Source organism: Meleagris gallopavo, chromosome 2 (genome assembly GCF_905368555.1).
Source record: "Meleagris gallopavo chromosome 2, MGAL_WU_HG_1.1, whole genome shotgun sequence".
Taxonomy (NCBI): Eukaryota; Metazoa; Chordata; class Aves; order Galliformes; family Phasianidae; genus Meleagris; species Meleagris gallopavo.
The window spans coordinates 86,869,151-86,881,923 of record NC_139405.1 but is presented as its reverse complement, the minus strand read 5'-3'; the positions used below and the strand labels follow the sequence as shown (position 1 = coordinate 86,881,923).

Sequence of the window (12,773 nt, the reverse complement as noted above, 5' to 3'; positions counted from 1 at the left end):
GTTAAATTATGGATTTCTCTCCTACAGGAATACTTGTAAATTACCACACTTTAATGTTGCTAAAGCACATACTGCAAGGATAAAAACTACAATAAATATTATGGACATTCATAGATATGTTCTAATCTGTATTTTGTCTTTTGAAGTACTTCATATTCAACAGCCAAATGAGGTAGATGCTATAGATCTCCTTACATTAAATATAAATTTCATTTTTCTTTTAATAAACATTTCTGATAAATGTGTTGGTTTGTTGGGTTTGTTGTTGTTGTTATTTGGTTGGTTGGTATTTTACTGTATCCATACAAAAACTTTCTGAAATTATTATTAGTACAGTCCTAAAGATACTGCTTAGAATAGCTTTATTTCTAGGAGCTTGCTGAGGCAGCTTTGTTCACATTTTGGGAGAAAAGTTGACCATTTTCCATCATGGAAGAATTCTCCAGGAGAATTTACTGAGTTTGCATGATTAAAACGTAAAGCTTGTGGATAAGCTTTGGAACTCAAACTGCTTTAAAGTTTGTTCTACCTATTCATGCCATGACAGCATCTCTGGATTTAGAAATGCAATCGCTTCCATGCTGAAAATTCAATTGAGAAAACTTATTAGTGATACAACTTCAAGGGATTGTGGGTTCAGGTGGTATCATTGGATAGTTCATCACAAAGAAGGATGTCTATGCTATAGATAGAACAGTCTTGTTCAATTAAAATAAGTGATACTGATGCTTTAAGTGATATTTCTGACTACCTGAGATGTTTGTAAATCAGATGCTGAAAGATATATTTTCAGTACAAAACCTCATTCTCTTGTCAAAGACTTCTTGTGCCAGAGCCTCATTTCTGGAGTGAATTCTACGGAAATGGAGAAATTCATTTTTCCATGGTCTAAGAAATCTCTTCATTAAGACAAAGGGATGACTTGCCATTTTGCCTCTCCAATGGACAGGTTTGATCAGAGTTTACTGTCCTGTAGAGCTTAGTGGTATGCGATAATGTAACGCTTCTATTATACCTCTGATTTTCAAAGCCCTGGATGCTAAATGTCAAATATAGTGTATCAATTAAAGTATTTCAATTATGTTTTTCAGAACATGAGAGTACGGACAGTAAAAGGACAAGATTACTATTCTAAAACAGGAGCAAAATTCCATGGAAAAATGGAACAAAAATTTCTTCTGGTTGACTGTAAGAAAGTTATATATGGTTCTTACAGGTAAGATCTGTCACTGACGTGCTCATAGATTACTTGTCATCTCAGTACTTCACTTTCTGCAAAGTAAATATTTTTTTCCATTTCTAAAAATTCTTCAAGGAATCTCCAGGGGCAAATTTGATTATGTTTACTATAATTTGACAAGTTGTCATAGAGACTTAAGGAAGCTTAAATGGATATATCATTTTTGTTTTTTTCTGAACGTTTGATGAAAAAAGAGAAAAATCCTGATTTATTTTATATTGAGTTATTCTTGCTTAGTATTCACCCCAGAAAAGGCTTTCAAACAATTTCATAAGCTCTTTTGGATACTTTTTCCTTATGGTAATCTTCTAAAGTTAAAATTATAGACCTACTCTATGCACTCTGTATTATATCATGGTCAAATTCAGAATTGTACAAGATAAGTTGGCATAGTCTCTCTTTATATTTGGATAAGTTTTATTATTCTACTTTCTGTTTGAATTCTAATATATTATTGCAAGGCAGAAGACAGAAGAACTTACAGCTTTGCAGAGTTGGAAAAAAGTTAAAGCAGTAACAGTTTTTATCTCACAGATTATTTTTCTTATCTTCATGGTTCACTTCTCTCTTTTGGCTTACTGAATTAATTTCTGTCAGCCCAGTGCCTGGGTGCCAGATACATAGCTACTGATTTTTGTATATTTCCACTACTGTAAGCTTTTGAAAATCTGTCTCTTTATTTGCTCTGAGACTCAAGCAGCATCTAATTTAGATTGATATGTGTAAATGGTAGTGAGATAAGTCAGAAGTTCATAAATGAGTCAGTATAAGGGAGTCCAGAGAGAGTCTGCCTGCTTTGACATCTACGCACGTTGTTAGTCTGTGAGAATGTGATCGGTTTTCTCATTTCTTTTTGAAAAATAACATGACTTTAAGACCTAGCACAGAGGTGGGACTCACCAATTTCTGTTAAAATTAAGCTTTCCTTGAAAAAGAATTCAGCAATTTATAGCAGGAAAGATGAGTATTTTCTGAATTCTTGCTCTCTGAACTCAGTTTATTTTTTTTTACAAATATTGCAAAATATATTGTTCTCAATAAGTACTTCTGTGAAAATTAAAGAGAAAAAAAATATTATGTATCATAATTTCGTTTAAGCTCATCACACTATTCCCCAAAAAATTCAAAACTAGCAAATAAAATTAAATCTGCAAGCTATTTATGTGAATGCAACAAACCATTTTCCTCACAAGCAGAAGATGCAAATAAAACAAGTTTATTGCTTTCATTTAACTTTTTTTTTTTCTCAATTATTTTTGGCATTAAATTACGATCAGAGGACAGATTTTTTTTATTTGTTGTAATCTACAAATTGTATGCGTTCAACATCATGTTTAGTTGTTAATGTATTTTATCTCATATTGTAGCTACAAAGTAGCATAACTACTTATATTTAAGCATGGTTCAACTTTTCTATGCACAATTGAAAGAAAGAAAACTTCCTTCATCAGCATATTGTACATTGCAATTAATTGAAATGTTAATATTCAATCCCATGTGCATGCTAGAACATGAAACTTTTTGACAATTTTGACGTGCATCTTTTTGAGAAGATGTTTGGAATAAAGTATATTCAGACCTGTGGAAACCATTTCATATATTATTTCAAATGCAGTTTTTTCAACACATAGCCATACCCTAGTGTTCTCTGACTCAGGAGTGAATCTGATCAATTCTGGCTTACTCTTTGTAGAGGTAATTCGGCACAATTAGGTATTTGTGTTCCAGTGTTCTGTACTTGAGAATACTTTTTGCAATATGCACTGTTTATAAGGGGTTTTAAGTAGTTATTTCTGTTCCCACTGAAAGCAGTGGAAGTTTTCCACTGAGTTCAAGTTGTATTAGATTAGATCTTCTAAAAGCAAATTGTATGAATCCTTCACCCAATTTATTTATTTACTAAATCTGTTTACTTGATTTTTTTTTTTTCAAGGACCAGTGATGCATATTAGTTCAAAAGAACTGTTCCTAATGGTCATTTCTTCTTCTTTCAGCTTTATGTGGTCTTTTGAAAAAACCAACCTCAGTATGGTTCAAGTTATAACAGGACAGCTGGTTGAATCCTTTGATGAAGAGTTCAGGACACTGTATGCCCGTTCTTCTGTTCCTAGTTCATTTGCCCCTGAATTAGTGCGGGTAAACAGCCGCAGGACACTCTGGGATAATGACACATACCAACACTCAGTGTCTTCCTTAGCTTCAGTTTCTAGCCAAAGAAACCTTTTTGGTAGACAAGAGAAGATTCACAAGTTAGATCCTGTTTATTTGAAAACTCGTGGACGATTTGCAGTAAATGAAATAGATAAATTTGGCTTGAGAAATCAAACTTTTAATAAACATCCATTTCATCCAGGTTTTAATATGCAAAATTCAATCCAGCAGTATCAACCTAGTGAAAAAAATGAGCACTGGAAGAGACATAGTTATGCTGGGGAGAAGCCAGAAAGGACACCTTACCTACTGCTCAACAGAGCTATTAATAGAACCAATAATCCATCAAATACTTGGAAAATGCCATCTGATAGCCTTAGTATTGTATCTTCATTACGAGGAGGATATGCAAATAACTACAATACACCCCAACAAAGTTTTGCTGATCAGTTTTCACGACCAAAGGTAAATCTTGCAGAAAGAAATTCAATTGTACGGAGGTCTTTTAATGGGACAGATAATCAAATCCGCCATCTGCAGCAAAGGATGCCAACACTCGAACACACAACAAAATCATTCCTACGTAACTGGCGAATTAAGTCATATTTAAATGACCATTCTGATTATCCAGTAGAGTCTAATGGATCAGCCTTAGATGACAGATATGATGGCTATGACACAACTGAAAATATTAAAGCTCATGCTCTGTACTCCCATTCTCGCTTACGATCGTCATTAGTGTTTCAGCCAACTTTACCCGAACAGCAGGAGGTAAGCAGCTGTGCAAGTTCTTCAAATTCAACTATAATTGGGTCAGAGGGAAGTGAAACACCTAAAGGGACATCTAATCATGCACCAAGTTTAGAAAATGGAACAGATAATACTTCAGAAGAGCTTAGCACAAATGCCTCACCTAAATCAGAGTCACCCAAAAACCACAAAATTCAAATGGCAGAAAGCAGGAAGCCTATTGTAAATTCGAATGCAGTAGGGGACCCATCTGCCTATATATACACAACGTTCTGTGCAGACAAACATGCAGAAAACATGAAAAATCTTCAAAATGACAATATCCTTAAAAGAAGAAGCTTTCCCATGTTTAATTCAAAGTCTATATTGGACCCTCATGCCGATAAACACACATCCAGTTATGTTTACAGCACATTGACTAGGCATAGGCTTAAGCAGCCAGTTAGTCCAAAAATTCCAGAAGATACACTAAAGAGCTCTAAAAGTTTGCATAGTATGGCCAACCATTTGCCACAGGAGGAAAAGGATCTTACAGGAGAGCTGAAGAGCCCAGCTGCTACCAAGGCAATCTCTATGGCTGTTCTTGCTGAAGCTATCAGAGAGGAGTCTGGAAAAGATTGTACGTCAAAGAAGGAAAGTAAGAATTCCCCAAATTTTCTAAAGAAGGGATCCCAAAAATTGCGGTCACTTCTTAATCTCACACCAGACAAGAAAGAAATCTTGTCAAAAAACAAAGGTCCTGCCTTTTACAGAATGTGTAGTAGTTCTGACACTTTGGTTTCTGAAGAAGAGAATCAAAAACCAAAGATCTCTGAGAATAAGACAGATTCTTCCCCAAGGAGAAAGAGAAACACATCAAATTCACAAGGTAGCTTGAACAGAAGTAAAGAAGATGTCACTTTAAGCCCATCAAAGTCTCCAAAGTCTCCAAAGTCTCCAAAGCCTCAAAAACCTCCATCTGATGAAAGCAATAAAAAGTGTCCTGTCTTGTGCCCTCTTGAAACTAAGTTCATAGAAACTGCAGGAGATGCATCTACCCCAAGATTTAATACGGAACAGATTCAGTATCAAGATGTAAAGGAAATTACCACAAATGCTGCTCCTGAAAGTGCCCCTGTTTGTGCTCTACAAAGAGCAACTTCAATGACACCGCAACTGGCAAGCTCAAAACATCAAGAGGATCTCAGATCTCGTTCAAGTGAAAGACGTGTTTATAGTCGCTTCGAGCCATTCTATAAGATGGAAAATGCTAGTCAACTCGCAGGAAATACACTAAATAGCAGTTCACATCTCTCAGATATGAAAAGCAAGACCTTAGGGAATAACTATGGCAGAAGTAATCACCTGGTCAGCTACAACTCAACTGCTTATCATCCATTTCAGCCTAATGAAAATAAACTGAGAGGATTCATGCAGAAATTTGGGAACTTTCTACACAAAAACAAGTAAAGCTTCTGTTACTGTTGTTGAAATACAGCAAGAATAGCAAAGCTGTACATTCCTAACTGGACAAGACTGATGAACTTTTTTGTAGTTTTGTAGTTTTGTAGAACTTATTTAGGTTTCTTCATAATCGAGGACAATTGAATGAATGTACATATTTTTACATAATTATCCTAGGATTATTATACTTCAGTCAATACTGAAATTCTGTGTCCAGAAAACATCTCAAGGGAGTTGTTTATAGTGTTTATATTGTAAGATTACTTTTATACGTTTTCTTTATGAAGAAAGTATGTGTTAGCATATTGTAAGATTGCCTGTGGGGGAAAAGAAATATGGAGAGTGTTTTTAAACTTCAAATAATACTGTTTCCAAAGAAATTCCCTTTAAAAATAGGATAGCACTAGGAATAGTGGCTTGCATCTTTTCAGCATTTATGTACATTTTCAAATGATAAACACAGATGTTAATGCATTGCACGTTACTTATCTTTAAACTCATTTTTAAACCCTCTTATAGATTTCATCTTGGTAATAATTTACCCCCTAGCATCGTATCGAGCTGTTTAGGAAGCAGATGGATCTTCATTGAATTTTCCATTTAATATGATATTTTCTGAACTATTTGGCACACATCTTAAAGTGACCTTAATCCAAGCTTTCACAGACTTGTTTACATGGCTAAAATAATGTGAATGTAGGATGAATGTTAAAAAAAAAAAAAAAAAAAAAAAAAAGAAACAAACAAAAAAAAACAACAGTTTATAAACAGGGTGCCTTCAAAAGAACTTAAAACTGGTTTAAATTTCAATGAATTAAGTACTTTTGTATAACATGCCAGTATTCTGTAATATATTCTAAAAATATTTTTTTGTCAGATTTTTCTGTTGTTACCATAAAAAAAAATTGGATTTCCATTTCTCAGGTAAGTCTTAGAGTTTCATATGCAACAGTCTGTGTAAAGTGTTGCCAGATTATGTGCAACTCTGCCTTTAATAACATATTTCTTTTATAATAAGGCTGCAAGTGCATGTGAGGGAGGTTGTAAGCTCAACACTGCAATGCTTGAATATTCCATGCCCTGTTGCTTTATGTCAGGAGGAGTGTCAGAAGGCCAAGAGCAATTAGACATCTAAAAATGAGACTGATGAAAGCTGCCACATCAAGCAATATGACACCTCTCCTAAAGAAAGTATCAATGAAGGGTGATAACAGCAATTGTTTAACATTAGTGAACGTATTCAGGCATCTAGTTGCAATCTAAGGGGTTATATCTGTGTGTTCATTCAGACTCTCAGTCTCTCAGTCATAAGAACTTTCTTAATATTAAGTGCCTATAGCAGATCAGTGCATAAGAAAAACACAGAGACATGGTGTGTTTGCAGCATGGCATCTGCTTCTTACCTGCAGCTTGTAGTCAAAGCATCCACCTGGCTCATGGCCCTCCTTGGTGCGGGTTTTTCTTTTAGGAGAGCACCTGTAACCATTTAGCTGCAAGATGCTCTGGGACAGTCTTGTTCCATTTGAATTCTGTAAAGCTGTTCCACCACACTTTACATAATTACATATTAAGAGGGCTGAAGACAAGAAAGTGGGCATTTCTCTGATTATGGCAGTCAGCATTTTGGAAAGGCATATTCACATCCTTGCCTTGCTAGCAACCTGTCTCTTTTCATTATATGTCTTAGGCATGTTTTGAGAACAACAACTGAGAACTAAGCTCTAGTGGGATCATGAAAAATACTTTTTTAGGAAAAAATATACCTGCAGCAGGCACTGGGCAACTCAGCATCTTTGGGGATTTAGGCAATATTCTAAATTTTCAGCAGTGGAAATTTGAGCAACTTCATTGCTGAAAGCTTATGTACCTTACACAGGGTCTTCATGTTTCAGAAGCATATTTTAGGAGACCGTTTCACTCTTAGATCTAAAAGATCCTACAGCATTCCATGCCAGAGTCCCACTGCGGAGGTTGTGGCTTTGTCCTTTAAAAACATCAAAAAGGCATTTCATGCACCAGCTCATTGAGTTCATTTGTCTGTGCTACCTGTGGTGCTGGGAGGAGATTTTACATGGAAATCTAATCACTAAGAATCTGCCCTGACCCCCATGAACTTGCTGTAGCTATTGGCAGTGATTTCAGTGAAGCAATGCAAGCTTTTCATTCAAACAGTTTCTCAGGCAAACTTACTAGGTTGATGCACTATAATAATTACTATTTCACCGTGGGGATGGTATTTATTTTTAAGGGCTTTGTGTCTCAATCCTCTGCTGAAAGTTTCAGTCTCCCCTTTACCTATGATTTACTCGGGATGGAAAAGACTATGAATCTCTAAGTGAATACTGGCCACTTGATCACTCCATGCTAAAATGCCCTAGTACATATGTTTCCCAAATGACCATTCCTAAAGTCTTGACAGAAGCAGCAATTTCAGGCCCAGATCCCAAGGCAAGATGTATCTCCTTAGTATTATGTGCATATTTTCAACATAGGCACAACATACTTCCCCAGCTATCCAGCCAACAGCAGTGCAGCACTACACTTATTTGTAAATCTTAATGTATGTTAGCAAGGCAGAATGTTATTCAGGATGGTGCCTGAATTAACTGTACAGCAAAAGAAATAAGTCAAGGTGCTATCAGTGCTTATGGTGTGGATAGGCTTAGGGAAGGTATTTTTTTCCTAGTTTTTCCTCACAAGTCTGACATGCATTGGTAATACTAGATTTGGGAAGGAATTGAGAGAGAGAGAACAACGGCCTTCTGGCAAGCTTTGAAGTGACAGTTCTTTGCATTTTGTAGTAGAATGTGGGAAACATATTTTGATACACTTAGGAATCTTTTTCTGTATTTTCCAGAGTGGATTGTTTATAAGAGAGTCCTGAGAAAGCAGGTATTTTAATTTAAAAAGTCACCTATATATAATTCAATTTTGTATTTATACACAGCAGATTAAGTGTCTTCAGTGAAGAGCCTGCTCATATGCTTAATAATGCAAAAAATTAATCAAAGTAAAATTTTCTTTTTCATTTCCATGCATCTCCTCAGAGACCATGCATTGAGGTCTGGTCCAAGATTAACTGAACTGAATGAAAATGATCACCACTGGTCTCAGTGAAAATTGGATCAGACACATAATGCAGTGATGCCACTATTTTAGAGGTGTGACAAAATGCTGCTTGGAAAGGATGCATCCCTGGCACTGTGGGAGCAGCAGCTTGATGCTCTGCCTGCAGCTTTAGAGATGAGGGAGCCCTTGGTGGAGCTCCAAGGCAAGTGATGCAAGGACCAGCTGCCTTGTTCCAGCTTGCCACTGGAATTGTGTGTTATAGGTGGGGAAGCAGTGCTCAGCTGTTTGTGTCTGATTTGCCTCCTGTCTGTAGAGGATCCCACCTGTTCCACAAAATAGATGTGTGGAAAAAAATACACCTACTCTTTGCATCAGCAAAATCTGTGTTTTTTTGGAAGAAGGAATAGAGGAAGAAGGAATTTATATTTTTAAACTTCCTTTTCCCAAGCTTGTCTTGATCTTTCTGCTCTTCCCAAGGAGATGCACTTTGTTCAATGTGTCCTAAATGTGCTTTGCACGTTGCAAGTTTGTTACACCCTGCACACACCCAATATACTCCCAGTTTTGTAAGGCTCTGAAGTAATAGGTATTGCCACGCATGACGGTCATTTGGCCAAATGGCTTGGGAGTTGTGAAACACACAAAAAATGATGTGTCATTTTCACACTAGATAAAACTCTGCTAGATCCAGATGATCAGAGTTACACAGTACACAGGAAATACAGACCCCTCATACAGCACACGTTCAATTCGTGTTGTAAATAAACCACTCCATCATATGATCGTAACACCCAGTGAATTAATTGCTTCATTTCTTCAGCCTTGTAGTAAACAGTTTTTACTGCCTCTCAGATTGCAAAACGTTGGTTATTTTATTAATGAGCTTGCACAGCACTCTATTCATGCTAACAAATATGAACTTTGTGTAAATAAAAATTAAGACAAATTGAATTTCCGGCTGTCTAATTCACAAGGGTAATATTTTTTTCTAGAAACCTTGACAGAAAGAAAGCTTATCATAAGCTTATCAGGTAATAGATGTTTGTGCACTGATAGATACAAGAGCAATACCATTCAGAGAAAAACTCTGTTTGATCATTTTTTGGCTTTCTGAAATATATAAGGGAATGTTGTGGTTTATAAAAGAAGTCGTAAGAAAAATAATCCCAAAATCTGTGCCAAGATAGTGTAAAAATAAAATTTAAAATTGCTCCACTATGCTGTACGATAAATATATTTTCTTCATTTGTAGCACTTTTTTCCTTGCTCTTTCCTGACATAAACTGTACAACCACAAGTGACTGTACAACAGTGTAATGAACAGAAATCAGTAAGAACTTATTCCCCGGATCAATATTGTACTGCGCAGTACAATATTTGTGGTTTGCTGTTGTTTTTTAAAGAAGTTTATTTTGATTTAAGCTGTAGAATTAGAACAACATAAATCTGCAGTAGTTCATTGGTAAATGAAATCTGTTTCTCTAGTTTTGTGTTAAGTTGCATAAATTCATACCCCATTAGCACCCCAGTGATGAGAAAAGTCTGCGCTGCTCACATGCCATCTTGCCATTTCATTTCATACAGGTGCTTACAGATGTCTTAGTGCCTTTTTGTAGACTATGACATTTTTGTTTCCAACCCTTAACGAAGAGTTTCAATTAGGTCTCCTTTATTTTGCATTTGAACATGGTGCCAAAGAAATGATGCATGTTCTGACAACTGCTTTGAGAAACGGGATGGAAGAAACCATGTGCTTTTGACAGTGCAGAACAGAGCTACATTGCTCTTAGGCAAAGCTAGTGGTTTGGATTTCTGCTTTAATGACGTTGACTTGTTAAGTTTTGCTTAGCTCACTTCTGGCTTCTAGCGATCTCCTCCAGGTCAGTATTTAAAAGCAATTTTCATGTATTGCAATGCTAAAGCAAAAATAAGTCCTGTTTTTGAAAATCCAGAAGGATTTCGGGTCCTATACTTCCTATACTTTGTATATCTTGAAAATATCTTTTTCTGGAGGACTTCTGGACATCTCTTCAGAAGAAGCTGATGAATTCTGTGAAGCAGAATGCACCTTTCTCCCATCACATGTGTTAGGCTAACGAAAAATTTCATGGACAAGCACAAAAAATTTCTGGGGAGAAAACAAGCATTTCTGATAAGAGGCTCATGATTCATGTTTATTTTCACACTGTTGATATATGTAAATATAGCTGAAAAAAACCTACTTCTTGTCTCTATGAAGTAGAGAACTGATGACAGTCCAAGTATCATTATTATAAAGACTTAGCACAAATAGCAATATTTCACTGTGTTTGAGAAATGAATGCAACTCATTTATTAGCATTCAAACACAGGACTCTTACTTGTTTGTTGTACATTGTCTGTTCTTGCCTCATTTAGCAATCAGCCTGCTCAAAATGCAGACTGGTTGTCCTCAATTTCTCAAGACCTTGAATAATACCTGGAAAAACATAGCCAGCGAAGCATTAAACACCCACTTAACTTTAAAATAGGAGGTTAGTACCAGGCTAGGACCAGGCTCTGAGCAGCCTGATTTAGCTGTGGATGTCTCTGTTCATTGCAGGGGAGTTCACAGAATCATAGAATCACAGAATCCTTAGGGTTGGTAGGGACCTCTGAGGTACATCTAGTCCAACTCCTCTGCTATGAACAGGGACACCACAGCTAGATCAGGTTGGCCAGGGCCTTATCCAGCCTCAACTTGAAAGTCTCCAGGGTCGGGGCATCAACCACATCATTAGGCAATCTGTTCCAGTGTCTCACCACTCTCACTGTAAAAGATTTTTTCCTTGTATGTAACCTAAACCTATCTAAAGAGGGTACTCTTTGAACTTGAGTTGGACTAGATGACCTTTAACATTACCTTCCAACTCAAATGATTCTATGATTCTGTGATAGTTTAAATCCTCCTGGGATAAAACATAACACCAGCCATAATTATATGTTTTGCTAAATATTGGTGTAAAAATCTCAGTGTAATCCTAGCTGACATATTTTGGGAAACTGCTGAATATATGCGATTTAATTGCTTTTAATGATTTAATTGTTTTCTTCGGGCCATGTCTAATTTTACCCATGTTGATACTGCATTTTCATATCATGTCTGACATGTTTCTTCATAATCTCACTTATGCCAGTATGAAAATATTGTTCTTGGTTTCAGGGTCTGGATCACTTTTCTGAGAGCAGGTTCTATGGATGATTCCTGGTGATCCATAAGATTTCAAAAAGTGACATGGAACTGAGTTCAGATTATTAAAAGCACAACAAAGCCAAACACAAAGTCTTTACTATGTATTTCCACACAGAGCAAAGGAAGAAAGTCAAATCAGAAGATTCATAAAAGTGCAAATTCATAATGTAATTTTTACTGGTTGAAACTGAAAGCTGTATTTCAACATTGCAGTCATTGACTTAAAAAAAAAAAAAAAAAGCTGAGGAACACTGATCTACAGGATGCAAAACAACCATGAGGAGTGCTACAAACACATAAAACTCAAAATAGGTTTTTCTGAGTAATTTCTAAGGAGAAAGAAAAGGAATTCCATCAAGTTGGTTTTAATACTGACAAGTTGGCTCCAATACTGACAGCAATTGATTGTGCTGTTCTCATTTAAAATTGGTACGTGATATGTAAATCCTTTTTTTTCAGATGGAGTTCCCAGATTACATAGCAACTATGTTACAGATATACTGTGTATGTACATATACAAACCAAAAATGTCTTGAAATAATTTATTACTTTTATTTTTTACCAAATAAAACTTTTCTTTTAAAGCTCAGCTCATTCCTCTGTTCTTGTTTTCACTGGCTCCTATTGTTACCAACATATTTCATTTCAAAATTTAGAGTATCTTTTTTTAGAAAAACATTGACATCAGATATGTTGAGCAGAATTTGTAAATGGAGGTCTCGAGGCTGCATGTGGCAGCATCAGTGTTTGCAGAGCTTCTGTGCCTTGTACGGGACATACATCTTGCCTGGCCAAAAGAGGAAGGAACAAAGCTGACATCACTTTCATATAAAAATTCTGGGGTAAAATATAAGTACCAATAAGCAAGATCAAGCATTAAACAGAGTAAGAACTACTGTGTTAGCATCT

At 36.0% G+C, this 12,773-nt stretch overlaps 1 protein-coding gene across 2 annotated transcripts in view; it reads left to right on the top strand.

The window, feature by feature from the left end:
• Positions 1-12,453, top strand: part of SACK1B (scaffolding CK1 anchoring protein B) — a 53,811-nt gene extending 41,358 nt beyond the window's left edge. For both annotated transcript variants that reach the window (XM_085217890.1, XM_085217891.1), the window contains exons 4-5: positions 1,092-1,216; positions 3,235-12,453. In XM_085217890.1, coding sequence (XP_085074016.1) covers positions 1,092-1,216; positions 3,235-5,590 — 2,481 coding nt within the window. In that variant the 3' untranslated portion in view covers positions 5,591-12,453. The remainder of the gene's footprint in view (positions 1-1,091; positions 1,217-3,234) is intronic.
• The last annotated feature ends 320 nt before the right edge of the window (positions 12,454-12,773 follow it).